General features: G+C 43.2%; 1 protein-coding gene across 2 annotated transcripts; it reads left to right on the top strand.

Moving 5' to 3' along the window:
- Positions 1–340: 340 nt before the first annotated feature.
- On the top strand, positions 341–16417 carry wasla (WASP like actin nucleation promoting factor a). 2 transcript variants are annotated; one of them, XM_088995615.1, is made up of 10 exons: positions 342–857; positions 6798–6932; positions 7003–7089; positions 8910–9009; positions 9103–9277; positions 10844–10886; positions 11863–12016; positions 14309–14826; positions 14891–15002; positions 15871–16417. In XM_088995615.1, the coding sequence occupies exons 1-10, from the start codon at positions 753–755 to the stop codon at positions 15930–15932; spliced, it is 1491 nt and encodes a 496-aa protein (XP_088851741.1). In that variant the 5' UTR covers positions 342–752; the 3' UTR covers positions 15933–16417. The 2 variants fall into 2 exon arrangements, with proteins under 2 accessions (XP_088851740.1, XP_088851741.1); XM_088995614.1 differs by having other exon boundaries at positions 341–857; positions 8910–9277.
- The last annotated feature ends 1447 nt before the right edge of the window (positions 16418–17864 follow it).

Here is a 17864-nt window from a genome sequence, read left to right as displayed (position 1 = left end):
TTGACGAGTGATTGTGAACAATACCAGATTAATATTTTAGTACTTTGGGGTTATTTTGACGCGTCGGCCAGCTGGCGAATGCGCTTGACGTCTCTGCAGCCCCGCCCATCTGCTTTGGCGTCCACGGAAAGCGCTGCAGTCCGCGGACTAACCCACTTTTTAGCTCAAAATGAAATGAATCAATTAAAACGTGTTTAACTCCTTGTAGATGGGTTTATTCAAATAAAATGTCATTATGACTCGTCTTGGTATTGATCTGGGAGTTAATTTAGTCCACCATTTGCTCTTGAACCTCCGGAGACATGAATAAGAAATCGCACAACACCCTCTGTTCATTCCCCCAAGTGGTACGGCCCGTATCGTTGCCATGTTGAATGGCCGCATCACCGCTGTCTGGTGCACTTTTAATGATGAAACTCTCGCCTTTCCTCCTCTAAAGAAAGGAACCGCAGCCGATTGTGTGTTATTCCAGGCCAAAGAGTGGAATTTGATCGTTTTGTGAAGAAAGGGTTTTCCGGGAAGACACGCCCGGTCCTTGGTCGCCCTCGAAAGTCAGCCAAGCCTGCCAGCAAATCGGCGGCGATGATCCGGTTGATGGAGGCCACCATGTCCGCAGCCCCCATGGACGACGTCGTGTAAATTGCTCGTTTTTTTAGCACCCCTTTATTTTTTCATTTTTTTTGAGGGGCTGGGGTGGTCCTTCCACTACTTTCGCGTGTGTTGTTGCGGGGGCCTCTGCATTGAAGAGTGCCATGAACAGCCACCCGCTGCCTCGCCGGGTCGCCAACGTGGGCTCCCTGCTTCTGACCCCCCAGGAGAACGACTGCCTGTTCGGCTACCTGGGCAGGAAATGCGCGGTGAGTTTGGACGCCCAAGAAACGTTCAAATGTGCTGCCATAGTGCCTGCAATCTTGCCCCCCCTTCCCCCGTTAATCCCCCCGTGCCTCTCCCTAGATTGTGCAACGTTTTATTTCGATCAAATAAAAACAATACAGTGTTTCCCAGAAAGTGTGTGTGTAAGGCGAAAAGTTCGTCTTCCAAACATTAATTACCCACAAGAAACCATTAGAATGAGAATAATCTATTCCCAGGTCCCAATAAAACAATTTTCTACTAAATAAGCCTTAAAACCACACAAAATAGACCTTATTTTATGTATAATAAATATGCTATTGGATTGTAATTAAAGAAATAAACCGTACTGTATAATAAAGTCGTTTTATTGACCTTTGTGATGGTCGTTGGTGTAGTTGCCTCTTGATGATATCCGAGTGAAGTTGCCGTGTTTTCTTGGCGATAATACCCTCACTCACATGGTCCCCTGCTAGCTTCTATTCGTTAATCCTAATAATTTACATAAAATGAAAAATTACCAGATTACATCCGTCTATGACTTACTCTTGACACATGTCAAAACGCTTGTCTGGGTCACGTGATACATACCGCTAAAATTAGCCCACCGTAAGCTAGCAAAATGAGTAATTTTATTTTGTTGTATTTATCCGCCGGTCCGTGAAAATATTTTCTGACATTAAACCGGTCCGTGGCGCAAAAAAGGTTGGGGACCACTGGCTTTTGACAACACAGAAACACCCTTAGCCACACGTAGCAATGGTCGACTTTGCGTACTGGTACTGTCACACAAACGCACACCTTAGTGATGATCTCCTTCTTCTGCTCGATCGTCATTTTCTTTGGTGTCCTCTTCAGCTTAACACTAGGCTGTGGTGGGGTCTTTTTTGGTCCCATAATAGCAAAAGTACTCCATTCGATAACAACCCACATCCGCACTTAAAGAAAGGGGGTGACGAAAACCAGTCCGCCAGTGGCACTGTTTAACCAGCCACTGTGGCGGGCGTGTTCGTATGCCAAGATTGTATTTTCGTGACTATAATGTTTGTTTGTTTTCCCCGTTGTTTGAATTCCCTGTAGTTTGCTCATTGTTTTTCATTATTTGTGGTGGCAGGGCCCCGTCTCGAGTCCCAGCAAATAGTGGCCGACTTTCACGGGCGCTGCCATTGATCAGATTTGTAATGTTTTCTTTTCTTCTTGTATTTTGTCACCAGTGGCGGGTGTGCACTTGTCGGCCTTCAGTAGTGCTACGTCTGAATTAATCAGCGAGTGTAATGTGATGTTACGACACATGCACTAGAGGGTGCTGTTGGCCAGGAAATAACTTGTGACTTGAAGAAAATTAAACTGTTCGAATTTTTATGATGAACGTATGGATTCATGATAACCTCATAAAAGTGCAACATTTGCTATTTTTTGCTCGCTTCCAAGCTGTCCAACTTTTCTTAATAATGTTTTTTTTCTTTCAAAAGTCCGTCTTGAAAATGGCTTTAACAGTATTTCTGCAAACAAATCATGTCCTCCTTCAGCCATTGTGGCTTGACAAAAGCGCTATTAAATCAACACAACAATATACAGGTAACATCCCGGTCGTAAGTCGAAATGGTCGTAAGTCGAAATCCATTGTTGAATAGAGACTCGGAGGCTAAATGACTCGCAAACTCCCCTTCTCTGGTGCCATCACACGGTCGATTGCTGTGCGAGAGTGAGATGCTGGTTGGCTGGCCAAAATTGTCGTACATGTTGGCGGCCTGCTTGCGCGTTGCGGTGCCAGGCGTAGAATTAAAAAAAATAAAATAGGGTCTGGAGGTCGCGGTCGTAAGTACGGGTGGTTGTAAGTCGAGTTGGTTGTAAGTCGGATGTTACCTGTATTTGCAACAGACACAATGTGCTAGCTCTGGCCAGTGTGCGCTTGTGAATAACCAATCATAATTTGCGAAAACTCTGATTGGTTAAAGCAAGTTTCATCGACATTTATTTTTATGCTACAGGGCCTGCAGAATGGATTGTGAAGGCGTCCAGGTCGATTTCGGACCCTGGTCACAAATGATAATAATAATAATAATAATAATAATAATAATAATAATAATAATACACATACAAATAATAATAATAATAAGCAGCATACAAATAATAAAAAATACAAATACACATAATAATAAAAAAATACAAATAATAATAAAACAATTAATAAAAATAATAAAAAAATAAATTAAAAATTAAAACATGAAAAATATAAACAAATATAAAAAATATAAAATATATAAAAAAATAATTAATTAAAATAAATAATAATAATAAGCGCCTTTCAAAACTCTCAAAGTCACTGAACAGTCACTGTTAGATGGTTTTCTGTGGGTGAGCAGCGGCAGCCACACACGCCAGCGTTCACTCAACCCAGAAGTAACTCAAATAGATAGATAGCTATCCAGACAACTAGCTAGATAATCAGACAGCTAATGGATAGCTAGTTAGATAGCGAGCGAGATAGCCACCCAGCTAGCCATGTGATTGGTTCAATGCTTAAATTCAAAAACACAGATCTGAGGAAAAGCAATGAAAGGAAGCTGAAAGACAATTTGGAATTATTTCATAAGAATTCATGGACAAAATATCCTTCACATTAATCTACAGCCAGCAGGGCATGCAAGGCCAGCAGAGAAGGCCTTGCATGCCCTGACAGACCACGACTGCTTGTTACATATGATACCTTGGTGACACTCAAAATGAGACGGTGTCGCCAAGGAATTGGTCACCCGCCGACTTTGCGAGCCCATCCCCCCAAATGGCCACTAGTGGAATTAAACCTTCTGCGCATTATTACAATCCCCAACCTGAGAGGATTATTGAATGGCCTTTTGGGCCTTTTGCTTCAATTAATCCACACGGCAGCTAATTAGCTGCTAGCTCGTGTGTTTTGCTTTCAAGATGCGCAGTCAGTGTGAATATTATGCGTGATAAAAAACATTTGAGTGGCGATTCGGACAGTAGTTGCGCTCATGACGTGACTCTGTCATTGTTGCAAAGTTGAATTTGGTGACGTCGACATTACTTGTCTCACTCTTTAGCCCACTGGTATCAAAGTCGAGGCCCGGGGGCAAAATCTGGCCCGACACATCATTTGATTTGGCCCGCGAAAACAAATTAAATGGTGAAATTCCATGCTCATCTATCGAGCTAGCAAGCTAGCAAGCTCTCTTTATATTCAGCGAGCTGGCTAATCCCTTACATCACAGGTGTTCAAGTTAAGGCCCGGGGGCCAATTCTGGCCCGCAATATCATTTGATTCGGTCAGCAAAAGCAAATCAAACCTCTAAAATTCCATGCTCATCTATCAAGCTAGCAGGTTAGCTAGCTCACTTTATATTCAGCTATCTGGCTAATCCCTTACATCACAGGTGTTCAAGTTAAGGCCCGGGGGCCAATGCTGGCCCGCAACATCATTTGATTCGGCCAACCCAATCAAATTAAACTTGTGAAATTCCATGCTCATCTATCAAGCTAGCAGTTTAGCTAGCTCACTTTCTATTCAGCTATATAGCTAATCCCTTACATCACAGGTGTTCAAGTCGAGGCCCCGGGGCCAAATCTGGCCTGCCACATCAATTGATTCAGCCCGCGAAAACAAATAAACTTGTGAAATTCCATGCTTATCTATCGAGCTAGCCAGCTAGCTGGCTCTCTTACTATTCGGCTATCTGGCTAGTCTCTTACACCACAGGTGTCAAAGTCGAGGCCCGAAGGCCAAAACTGGCCCGTCACCTCATTTTATTCAGCCCACAAAAGCAAATCAAACTAAGCAAATCAAACTAGTGAAATTCCATGCTCATCTATCGAGGTAGCAAGTTAGCTAGCTCACTTTCTATTCACCTAGCTAGCTAATCCCTTAGATCACAGGTGTCAAAGTCGAGGCCCGAAGGCCAAAACTGGCCCGTCACCTCATTTTATTCAGCCCAGAAAAAAAATCTAACTTGTGAAAATACATGCTCATCTATCGAGCTAGCTAGCGATCAAGCAAGCTAGCTCTCTTTCTATTCAGCGAGCTGGCTAATCCCTTACATCACAGGTGTCAAAGTCCCGTCACATCATTTTATTCAATATCAAATCAAACTAGTGAAATTCCACACTCATCTATCGAGCTAGCAAGTTAGCTAGCTAGCTTTCTATTCAGCTAGCTAGCTACTCAGTAGCGGCTAGCTATTACCTGTCTAGCTGTCTGTAAACTGTCTAGCTAGCTAGTTGTTGGCTATCTGGCTATCTATTAGCTATTTATTAGCTATCCATTAGCTAGCTGTCTAGCTGGCTGTAAGCTGTCTAGCTGGCTAGTTGTTGCCGATCTGGCTATATATTAGCTATTTTCTATCCATTAGCTAGCTATTAGCTGTCTGGTTGGCTGGCTGTAAGCTGTCGAGCTGGCTCGCTATTGGCTATCTGGCTATCTATTAGCTATTTATTAGCTATCCATTAGCTAGCTGGTTAGCTATTAGCTGTCTAGCTGACTGGCTGTAAGCTGTCTAGCTGGCTAGCTGTTGGCTATCTGGCTATCTATTAGGTATTTATTAGCTATCCATTAGCTAGCTGGCTAGCTATTAGCTGTCTAGCTGGCTGGCTGTAAGCTGTCTAGCTGTTGGCTATCTGGCTATCTACTCGCTATTTATATGCTATCCATTAGTTAGCCAGCTATTAGCTGACTCGCTGACTGGCTGTCCAGCTGGCTAGCTGTTGGTTATCTGGCTATCTATTCGTTATTTATTTGCTATCCATTAGCTAGCTAGCTAGCTATTAGCTGACTGGCTGTAAGCTGTCTCGCTGGCTAGTTGTTGGCTATCTGGCTATCTATTAGGTATTTATTAGCTATCCATTAGCTAGCTGGCTAGCTATTAGCTGTCTAGCTGGCTGGCTGTAAGCTGTCTAGCTGTTGGCCATCTGGCTATCTACTCGCTATTTATATGCTATCCATTAGCTAGCCAGCTATTAGCTGACTCGCTGACTGGCTGTCCAGCTGGCTAGCTGTTGGTTATCTGGCTATCTATTCGTTATTTATTTGCTATCCATTAGCTAGCTAGCTAGCTATTAGCTGACTGGCTGTAAGCTGTCTTGCTGGCTAGTTGTTGGCTATCTGGCTATCTATTAGGTATTTATTAGCTATCCATTAGCTAGCTGGCTAGCTATTAGCTGTCTAGCTGGCTGGCTGTAAGCTGTCTAGCTGTTGGCCATCTGGCTATCTACTCGCTATTTATATGCTATCCATTAGCTAGCCAGCTATTAGCTGACTCGCTGACTGGCTGTCCAGCTGGCTAGCTGTTGGTTATCTGGCTATCTATTCGTTATTTATTTGCTATCCATTAGCTAGCTAGCTAGCTATTAGCTGACTGGCTGTAAGCTGTCTCGCTGGCTAGTTGTTGGCTATCTGGCTATCTATTAGGTATTTATTAGCTATCCATTAGCTAGCTGGCTAGCTATTAGCTGTCTAGCTGGCTGGCTGTAAGCTGTCTAGCTGTTGGCTATCTGGCTATCTACTCGCTATTTATATGCTATCCATTAGCTAGCCAGCTATTAGCTGACTCGCTGACTGGCTGTCCAGCTGGCTAGCTGTTGGTTATCTGGCTATCTATTCGTTATTTAGTTGCTATCCATTAGCTAGCTAGCTAGCTATTAGCTGACTGGCTGTAAGCTGTCTCGCTGGCTAGTTGTTGGCTATCTGGCTATCTATTAGCTATTTATTTGCTATCCATTAGCTAGCTGGCTTGCTTTCCATCTATTTGAGTTACTTCAGGGTTGAGTGAACGCTGGCGCGTGTGGCTCCCGCTGCTCACTCACAGAAAAACTTTATCCTGTGACTGTAAAGTGACCTTGAGTTTTGAAAGGCGCTTCTAAATTAAATGTATTATTATTATTATAATTATTATTATTATTATTATTATTTCTTGGTGTGTCTTTGGCAGACATTGTGTTCGGCGGTGGTTCAAGTGTACGCCGCCGACCGGGCGTGCGGCTGGCTGAAGATATGCTGCGGGGTGGCGTGCCTGGTCAAGGACAACCCGCAGCGCTCATACTTCATCCGCGTCTTTGACATCAAGGTGAGAGGCGGCGGTTGAAGCCTGTTCGGGGGTGAGGCGGTATCTAACGCGGCGTGCCTCGTCCTCGCAGCAAGGGAAAACCATGTTTGAGCAGGAGCTGTACCACAACTTCTCCATCAGCTGCGCGAGGTCCTACTTCATCGCCTTTGTGGGGGACGTGAGTTGGATTTCGTCTCTTGTCATGCAAATCGTAGAAATTGAATATAAAATAAAAAAAAATCATAATTTTGTCAGTGGAAAAATGATCATCCAAATATGGCGGTAAAGCAATCGCAGAAAGATTTTGGGGAAAAAATTTCTTTGCATTGGTCCTTAAGAATCTGATTGGAAAGCAAGCAGAGGATGGTTTGAAAAGTTAGTGTGGCTTGTGATTGGCCAGCAACTGGTACAGGATGTCCCCCGCCTACTACCCAAAAGACAGCTGGGATAGGTGCCAACACGCCCCGTCACGGACGGAGAGAGAGAGAGAGATGTTTTTATGGTCCAATGTTCAAATTAGTGAAAATAAAACATATAATCGTTTGTTTTTATAGTATTTTACAAATGACCTGCTCTATTATTACATTTGTTTACAGTTTATGCTGTAAAATAGTTAAAATGTGTTTTAAAAAAGTTGTTTTCTAGACTTGGAATGGATTAACATTATTTACATTGATTATATTTGAATGTGCTGTTTTGGTTTTCGAACAAATCTGTTTTGGAAGAGGTTTCTGGAGCGGATTATGGTGGAAAACCAAGGTATCGCGGTATATGGAAAAAGTTTGAAAATACACTATTGATTGGGGGTGCACCTTCCACTCCGTGTGTGTGTGTGTGTTTCAGAGCAACAGTATGGAGTTGAATAGTGAAAAAGTGCTCTAAAAAGTCGTTTTCTAGACTTGGAACACATTACATTTTTTACATTGATTATAATGGAAAGTGCTGATTTGGTTTTAGAACAAATTTGTTTTTGAAGAGGTTTCTGCAGCGGATTATAGTGGAAAACGGATTGGGGTTGAATGGTTAATAAGTCCTTTAAAAAAAAGATGTTTTCTAGACATGGAACAGATTAAAATTTGTTACATAGATTGTAATGGAAAGTGATGTTTCGGTTTTTGAACAAATGGAAAAAGTTTGAAAAGACACTATTCATTGGGGGTGCACCTTCCACTCTGTGTGTGTGTGTGTGTGTGTGTGTGTGTGTGTGTGTGTGTGTGTGTGTGTGTGTGTGTGTGTGTGTGTGTGTGTGTGTGTGTGTGTGTGTTTCAGAGCAACAGTATGGAGTTGAATAGTTAAAAAGTGCTCTAAAAAGTTGTTTTCTAGACTTGGAACACATTACATTTTTTACATTGATTATAATGGAAAGTGCTGTTTTGGTTTTAGAACAAATTTGTTTTTGAAGAGGTTTCCGGAGCGGATTATGGTGGAAAATTGAGGTAAAGCAGTATATGGAAAAAGTTTGAAAATACACTATTGATTGGGGGTGCACCTTACACTCTGTGTGTGTGTGTGTGTGTGTGTGTGTGTGTGTGTGTGTGTGTGTGTGTGTGTGTGTGTGTGTGTGTGTGTGTGTGTGTGTGTGTGTGTGTGTGTGTGTGTGTGTGTGTGTGTGTGTGTGTGTGTGCGTGTGCGTGTGCGTGTGTGTGTTCGTGTGTGTGTTTCAGAGCAACAGTATGGAGTTGAATAGTTAAAAAGTGCTCTAAAAAGTTGTTTTCTAGACTTGGAACACATTAAATGTTTTACATTGATTATAATGGAAAGTGCTGTTTTGGTTTTAGAACTAATTTGTTTTTGAAGAGGTTTCTGGAGCGGATTATGGTGGAAAACGGATTGGGGTTGAATGGTTAATAAATCCTTTAAAAAAAGATTTGGAACGGATTAAAATTTGTTACATCGATTGTAATGGAGAGTGATGTTTCGGTTTTTGAACAAATGGAAAAAGTTTGAAAAGACACTATTCATTGGGGCTGCACCTTACACTCCATGTGTGTGTTTCAGAGCAACCAGATGGGCTTGAACTTTGCCAGCGAAGAAGAAGCCAAACGCTTCCGAGTGTCCTTCGACGAGCTGCTGACGCGAAGGCAACAACGAAAGACGGGCAAGTGGCGACTCGGCCAAAAAAATTTGGCGTTCGCTCGTTCGCTCCGCCATGGATTTGCCCCCCCAGTTAACGCCGGCGCCCCCCTCGCAGGTCCGGCGCTCCACATTGCCACGGTGGACATCAAGAATCCGGAGATTAACAACGTCCGACCAATCAGCTCGCAGCACCACGTTAACAACGCGCTGAGTCGCCGCAAGGACAAGAAGAGCAAAGTCAAGAAGAAGAAGCTGACCAAGGCCGATATCGGCACGCCCAGTAACTTCCAGTCAGTCTTCGCCGTCCTACACTTAAAGGACAACCGACGCTTCCGGACAAGTTGTGTCCATAATTTGTCAAATCACTTCAAATGACTTCTACTGAGCGTATTTTAATAAGATTCCACCGCATATAGCTATATTTTACGTTTTAAGACTCGCGCTGAATATTCAGCAAGTCTTGTTTTTGAGTTGGGCACGAGTCCTCACCCTACGTCACTGAAGGAACGCCCCTGACCGAGAAAGCGACACACAATGCACTTTGTTTGGTCTGAAAACCTCATGTTGATCCGTGTTGATAGCGAAATTAAAAGGAAACACATAAATAACGTGATGGTGAATCGTTGTGTGTTGCACCAAGACTACTATTTGATACTACTCAGCTAGTATCAAATAGTAGTTTTGGTGACACAAATTCCCAGCGGACAAATCAGCCCATTTCGAACGGAGCTTGGGCGCCATCTTGTGCATTTTCTGGGACGCTACATTGGAGTCTTGACGGCTTGAATTGATATGGGAGGACTTCTGAAATCGATTGCAAACATGTATGCTTTCCACTTCAGAACTATTTGAATCCTATTCATAACTGGATGAGTAACATGAAAGCATCTTCTCCGAATCTGAAGCCATTGTTTTGATTCTCGAGCAAGGCAAGACGTCTTGGCGTGACATCACGAACAAGGGGGCGGGACCTTCTGAAACTGAAACTTTCTGAGGTCATTTTGAAGTAGTGAAGTAGTGGGAAAAAAATGGTGTCGGTTGTCCTTTAAAGGACAACCGACACCATTTTTTTCTTCCTAACTGACATCAGAAAAACGTTTTATAGCATCTAAAATACCCAAAGCACACAGGCTGATATTTTTATTCAAATGAAAAACACCAATAAAAATGACTTAAAGTGTCCAAAAACTACTTTAAAATGTCATTTTGAGGCGCCAATGTAGCGTCCCAGAAAATGCACAAGATGGCGCCCAAGCTCCGTTGGAATGGTCTGATTTGTCTGCTGGGAATTTGTGTCAACTAGTATCAAATAGTAGTCTTGGTGCAACACACCACAATTCACCATCGCGCTATTTATGTTTTTTCCTTCTAATTTCGCCTTCAATACGGATCAACAAGAAGTTTTCACACCAAACAAAGTACCCAAAATGCATTGTGTGTCGCTTTCTCGGTCAGGGGCGTTCCTTCAGTGACGTAGGGTGAGGACTCGTCACCAACTCGAAAACAAGACTTCCTGAATATTCAGCGCGAGTCTTAAAACGTCAAATATAGCTATATGCGGTGGAATGTTTGTAACATACGCTCAGTAGAAGTCATTTGAAGTGATTTTATAAATTATGGACACAATTTGTCCGGAGGCGTCGGTTGTCCTTTAAAACCGGCGCCCCCAAAAAGAAAAACAGGGTCCCGGACCAGCTAACCGTGTCGCTTAATGTCATTTTCAAACTTGCCTCAAGATTGAGTCTCCGCCCACCCCCGACTTGCTTTCTCCGTTTTCGTCGTTGTTATGGCAACCAAGCCGCAATTGTGATCAAATTGATCTGATCGCCTTTGTGTCCCCTTTCGCCCCCCCCCAGGCACATCGGTCACGTGGGCTGGGATCCCAACACGGGCTTTGACGTGAGTAACACACACACACACAAATCAGATTTGTTCGAAAACTGAAACAGCAGTTCTCATTATAATCAATGTAAAAAAAATAAATCAGTTCCAAGTGAAGACTCTTAGCTAGCTAGCGAGCTAATAACTAGCTAGCTTTCTATCTATTTAAGTTACTTCCGGGTTGAGTGAACGCTGGCGCTTGCGGCTGCCGCTGCTCACCCACAAAAAAACTTAGCCTGTGACTGTCAAGTGAGCTTGAGAGTTTTGAAAGGCGCTTAGAAATGAAATGGATTATTATTATTATTATTATTATTATTATTATTAGTAGTAGTAGTAGTAGTAGTAGTAGTAGTAGTATTCATATTATTATTGTAATCTAAAAAAAGACACAATAATAATAATAATAATAATAATCCATTTCATTTCGACGCAGCTTTCAAAACTCTCAAGGTCACTTTACAGTCACAGGATGAAGATTTTCTGTGGGTGAGCAGCGGCAGCCACACGCGCCAGCGTTCACTCAACCCGGAAGTCAATAGACAGAAAGCTAGTTAGCCAGCTAGTAGATAGCTAATAGAGCGCCAACCACCCGGAATAACTCAAATAGAGAGAAAAGCTAGCTAGCTAATAGGCAGTTAATCGATAGATAGCTAGATAGATAGCAAGCCACTTAGATAGCTAATAGATAGCTAGTTAGCTGATACACTGAATGTCACTCATTAAATAAATACACAGAATTGAGCATACATGGCCAAGAAATATGGAGGAAATTCATAAAGGCTAATAGGGGGAAGAAGCTGTTGAAATGTGTGCTGGATTTGGTGCACGTGGCGCCTGCCTGAGGGGAGTCGCTGGAAAAGGTGGTGGGCATGGTGCCGAGGGTCCAGTCGTATAAAAAGCTCCTATTGTCTCACACATGTAAACATCCCTCAAAAATGGTGGCCGGGCACGACCATCACAAGAGTAACACTTCCCGTCCCGCCCCCCTTTGCAGCTGAACAATTTGGACCCGGAGCTGAAGAACCTCTTTGACATGTGTGGCATCTCTGAGGCTCAGTTGAAGGACCGAGAAACCTCTAAGGTCATCTACGACTTCATCGAGAAGAAAGGGGGGGTGGAGGCTGTCAAGAACGAGCTCAGGAGGCAGGGTAAGAAGGGGGGGGGGGGCAAATTGTTGTTGACATGATGATGATAATAATAATAATAATAATGAATTTCATCGTTCACTCAACCCGGAATAACGCAAATAGATCGGAAGTTAGCTCTCTGGCTAATAGATAACTAATTGATAACGAGCTAGTTAGTAAATAGATATCAAGTAGATATGTAGCAAGGTAGCCAGCTAGATTAACAAGATTAGCTAGGTAATATATAACTAATAGATAGCCAGCTAGCTAATACCTGTAGATAGCAAATAGATAGCCAGCTAGGTAGCCAGCGAGATAGCTAGTTAGCAGATAGATATCAAATAAATATGTAGCAATGTAGCCAACTTGATAGCAAGATTAGCTAGCTAATAAATAACTAATAGATAGCCAGCTAGAGAGGTAGCCAGCTAGCTAATACCTATAGATAGCCAGCGAGGTAGCCAGCGAGATCGCTCGTTAGCAAATAGATATCAACTAAATATGTAGCAATGTAGCCAGCTAGATTAACAAGATTAGCTAGGTAATATATAACTAATAGATAGCCAGCTAGCTAATACCTATAGATAGCCAGCGAGATAGCTAGTTAGCAGATAGATATCAAATAAATATGTAGCAATGTAGCCAACTTGATAGCAAGATTAGCTAGCTAATAAATAACTAATAGATAGCCAGCTAGAGAGGTAGCCAGCTAGCTAATACCTATGGATAGCCAGCTAGGTAGCCAGCGAGATCGCTCGTTAGCAAATAGATATCAACTAAATATGTAGCAATGTAGCCAGCTAGATAGCCAGCTAGATAGCGAGATTAGCTAGCTAATAAATAACCAATAGATAGCCAGTTAGATAGCGAGATTAGCTAGCTAATAAGTAACTAATAGATAGCCAGCTAGCTAATACCTGTAGATAGCAGATAGGTAGCCAGCGAGATAGCTAGTTAGCAAATAGATATCAAATAAATATGTAGCAATGTAGCCAGCTAGATAGCCAGCTAGATAGCGAGATTAGCTAGCTAATAAATAACTAATAGATAGCCAGCTAGAGAGGTAGCCACCTAGCTAATACCTTTAGATAGCAAATGGATAGCCAGCTAGATAGCCAGCGAGATCGCTCGTTAGCAAATAGATATCAACTAAATATGTAGCAATGTAGCCAGCTAGATAGCGAGATTAGCTAGCTAATAAATAACCAATAGATAGCCAGTTAGATAGCGAGATTAGCTAGCTAATAAATAACTAATAGATAGCCAGCTAGCTAATACCTGTAGATAGCAGATAGATAGCCAGCTAGGTAGCCAGCGAGATAGCTAGTTAGCAAATAGATATCAAATAAATATGTAGCAATGTAGCCAGCTAGATAGCCAGCTAGATAGCGAGATTAGCTAGCTAATAAATAACTAATAGATAGCCAGCTAGAGAGGTAGCCACCTAGCTAATACCTTTAGATAGCAAATAGATAGCCAGCTAGGTAGCCAGCGAGATAGCTAGTTAGCAAATAGATATCAAATAAATATGTAGCAATGTAGCCAGCGAGATTAGCTAGCTAATAAATAACTAATAGATAGCCAGCTAGAGAGGTAGCCACCTAGCTAATACCTTTAGATAGCAAATAGATAGCCTGCTAGGTAGCCAGCGAGATAGCTAGTTAGCAAATAGATATCAAATAAATATGTAGCAATGTATCCAACTAGATAGCCAGCTGGATAGCGAGATTAGCTAGCTAATAAATAACCAATAGCCAGCTAGAGAGGTAGCCAGCTAGCTAATACCTATAGATAGCCAGCTAGGTAGCCAGCGAGATAGCTAGTTCGCAAATAGATATCAAATAAATATGTAGCAATGTAGCCAGCGAGATTAGCTAGCTAATAAATAACTAATAGATAGCCAGCTAGCGAGGTAGCCAGCTAGCTAATACCTATAGATAGCCAGTTAGGTAGCCAGCTAGCAAATAGATATCAAATAAATATGTAGCAATGTATCCAGCTAGATAGCCAGCTGGATAGCGAGATTAGCTAGCTAATAAATAACCAATAGCCAGCTAGAGAGGTAGCCAGCTAGCTAATACCTATAGATAGCCAGCTAGGTAGCCAGCGAGATAGCTAGTTAGCAAATAGATATCAAATAAATATGTAGCAATGTAGCCAGCTAGACAGCGAGATTAGCTAGCTAATAAATAACTAATAGATAGCCAGCTAGCTTGTATATAGCAAATAGATAGCAAAATAGCTCAAGTGATGATGTCAACAAATGTTTTGCGTGGGAAGTGTGACCGGAGTGCTTTCTGTTTTTTTGCACAGCGCCCCCTCCGCCCCCCACTCGGGGCGGCCCCCCGCCTCCCCCGCCCCCGCACGGCACCTCCGCCCCGCCTCAGCCTCCCCCGCCTTCCCGAGGAGGTCGCGGGCCTCCTCCCCCGCCTCCTCCACCCCCGTCTCGACCCCCTTCCTCGGCCCCCCGTCCCCCGCCAGCGACGATCAGGCCAGGAGCTTTGGGTGCACCTCCCCCTCCGCCCACCAGGGGGGGGCCTCCACACCTCCAAACTCAGACGCCGCTTCCCTCCAACGCTTCCCTGCAAGTCCCGCCCCCTCCTCCCCCTCCGCCGGCTCACCAGTCCCCGGTCTCCCCCGCCCCGCCTCCCCCACCGGGCCCCCCTCCCCCGCCGGAAGCAGACGGTGCTCCCCGTTCGGCACTCCTGGAGCAGATTCGGGGCGGCGCCCACCTGAAGAAGGTGGAGCAGAACCACAGGGAGCCCCCCCTCGGCGGCGTGGGGCGGGACGCCCTCCTGGACCAGATTCGACAGGGCATCCAGCTCAAGACGGTAGGAGGCGGCCGCACGCGATGACGTCGGCGCCTGAACGCGGCTAACGGGCGTCCGTCCGCAGGTGTCGTCGGATCATCAGGAGCCCGCCCCGCCCGCGCCGGGGCCCACCGCCGGCATCGTGGGCGCCCTCATGGAAGTCATGCAGAAGAGGAGCAAAGCCATCCACTCTTCGGGTAAGTCGGGCGGGCGCCTTGGCGGCCATGTTGGAAAATCTTGCGCATGAAAAGCTAGCTAGCTATCTATTAGCTATCTAGCTAGCTACCTATTAGCTATTTAGCTGGATAGCTATTAGCAAGATGGCTATGGGCTATCAAGTTATTAGCTATCTGGCTAGCTATTAGCGAGATGGCTATTGGCTATCTAGCTATTAGCTATCTGGCTAGCTATCTATTATAATCTTTTCCCTTCGACTTTTCAATAAATACATTTCATTTATAAGCGCCTTTCAAAACTGTCAAGGACACTTTACAGTCACAGGATATTTTTTTTGCGGGTGAGCAGTGGCAGCCACACGCGCCAGCGTTTACTCAACCCGGAAGTAAAAAAAATAATCTGGCTAGGTATCTATTAGCTCGCTAGCTAGCTGGCTAGCTATTAGCTAGCGAGCTATTGGCTATCTAGCTATTAGCTATCCGGCTAGCTATCTATTAGCCATCTGGTTAGATAGCTATCTATTAGCTATCTAGCTGGCTGGCTATCTAGCTTGCTATCTATTAGCTATCCGGCTATCTATATTAACTATCTAGCTGGCTATCTATTAGCTATCTATCTAGCTGTCTTCCCATCTATTAGCTATCTAGCAGGCTAGCTGGCTATTTGAGTCAAGGAAACATATTAGCTAGCTGGCTAGCTGTTAGCTAGCTAGCTATTATAGATTTCTATCCATTTTCAAGTTGAGTGAATGCTGACGCATGTGGCTGCCGCTGCTCACCCACAGAAAAACTGATCCTGTGACTGTAAAGTGACCTTGAGAGTTTTGAAAGGCGCTTAGAAATGGATTATTGTTATTATTAAAAAACAACAAGTGTCGCTTGCTTCCAGATGACGAGGATGACGATGACGAGGACGAAGACTTTGAGGACGACGATGAGTGGGACGACTGAACAAACCCCGCCCCCCCCGCCTCCCCCATATTGCGTGTATTTATTTGGACTGTTTTGCATTTTTAAATTATTCCCGTGCGAGTGGGGGCCTTGTTGTGGCACTTTGGCGGCCATCTTGAAAACGTCCTCCATCTTGAAAACATTTCAATTGTTTTTTTTTTTTGTTTTGTTTTGTTTTTGGGACGTGTTGTTTTTTTTCTTCCAATGTTTTCCCGCCTGAATCTTTCCTTCAACGAGACCAAAATGCAAACTTTTGTCATAAAAAGCCTTCATTTGCACAAACGTTATTGTTTTTCCCGCCACGTTCCTCAGCGACCATTCACAAACTTGCCGCCTTCTTATGCAACATCAATAACAGTCAACCAAAACGTGGAGAGCGGAAAGATGTCACATGACTTAGTTTTTTTTCTTGACGTCTTTCGGGCCAAAGCTTGCGCGCAAAGACGCTAAATTGTATCCGGAAATAAATGTTGATCCCAACAGTCGAGTGCGTGCGTGTGTGCTTGTGTGCGTGCGTGCGTGCGCCTCTTGCTTCTTTTTATCTCAACTCCTCATGTTTATTTATTTGGCGCCCTCTGGTGACCAAATGCGGAAGTACAGCGTCTTGTCATTTGGCATGATGCATCCGTCACACCCGTATGTACGTGTGTGTACGCGAGTGTGTATTTGTATGTATGCGTATTTGTTCTTCGGGGTTGAGTGAACGCTGGCGCGTGTGGCTGCCGCTGCTCACCCGCAGACAAACTTTATCCTGTGACTGTAAAGTGACCTTGAGAATTTTTAAAGGCGCTTAGAAATGATTTTTTAAAAATTATTATTATTATTATTATTTGTGTGCGTGTGTGTATATTCGCATGTGTGAGTGTGTATTTGTATGTGTGTGTGTATACAGTCGTACAAAATCGGGCGTACAACTTTCAAAACATCTCAGCCCAGCTACAAGCTATGTGTACTCCTCTTTCTACACGCCTTTCAAAACTCTCAAGTACACTTTACAGTCACGGTATAGTCCGAAGCACGAAACAGGCTTCGGATTGGCTGCCGTGCCTAGTATGCAAATTGCCAAACAAACGTTCGTATACCGTGACTGTAAAGGGTACTTGAAAGTTTTGAAAGGCACTTAGAAAGAGAAAAATCCTTTATACTATGCAACAATGTTTTTTTATTATTATTATTATTTATTATTGTGTTTCAAGTTGTGAAAAATGGGGCAGGCAACTTTACGGCCGGGCAGGCAACTTTTCAGAGTTGTCTGCCCTGGTGTCCGCTAACACATCATGCGTTTACTCGTGAAATGTCTAGTGTATATAGTGTATGTAGTGTATGTCTAGTGTTTACTAGTGTATATGTCTATTTGTGTGTGCATTTGTATGTCTACATGAATATATGTATGTGTACATATGTGCGTGTGTATATTCGCATGTGTGAGTGTGTATTTGTATGGGTGCGTTTATTTGTGTATTTGTATATGTATTTGAACGTGTATGTATATTTGCATGTGTGAGTATGTATTTGTAATAATCTGTGTGTGTATATTTGTATGTGTGTGTGTATATTTGTATGTGTACATGCATGTGTGTGTATGTGTACATACGTGTGCGTGTGTATAATTGCATGTGTGTGTATGTATGTATGTGTGTAATTGAGTGTGTATTTGTATGTGTGTATACATTGTGTGTGTGTGTATGTATATTTGCATGTTCAGTATGCATTTGTAAAAATGTGTGTGTATTTGTATGTGTACATGCATGTGTGTGTACGTGTACATACGTGTGTATATTCGCATGTGTGAGTGTGTATTTGTATGGGTGCGTTTATTTGTGTATTTGTATGTGTATTTGAACGTGTATGTATATTTGCATGTGGGAGTATGTATTTGTAATAATCTGTGTGTGTATATTTGTATGTGTGTGTGTATATTTGTATGTGTGT

This window comes from Hippocampus bargibanti, linkage group LG05 (genome assembly GCF_051943395.1).
Source record: "Hippocampus bargibanti isolate YZ-2025 linkage group LG05, ASM5194339v1, whole genome shotgun sequence".
Lineage (NCBI taxonomy): Eukaryota > Metazoa > Chordata > Actinopteri > Syngnathiformes > Syngnathidae > Hippocampus > Hippocampus bargibanti.
Note: the sequence above shows the minus strand (reverse complement) of the source record. Positions and strands in the feature narration are given on the sequence as shown.

What these genes read in the sequence shown, in the direction of transcription:
- wasla (XM_088995614.1), top strand. Translation starts at nt 753, where the DNA reads ATGAACAGCCACCCGCTGCCTCGCCGGGTCGCCAACGTGGGCTCCCTG. An exon ending in TCCGCGTCTTTGACATCAAG is followed by an intron (nt 6,933 to 7,002) that starts GTGAGAGGCGGC and finishes TCGTCCTCGCAG; the next exon opens with CAAGGGAAAACCATGTTTGA. An exon ending in CAAAGCCATCCACTCTTCGG is followed by an intron (nt 15,003 to 15,870) that starts GTAAGTCGGGCG and finishes GCTTGCTTCCAG; the next exon opens with ATGACGAGGATGACGATGAC.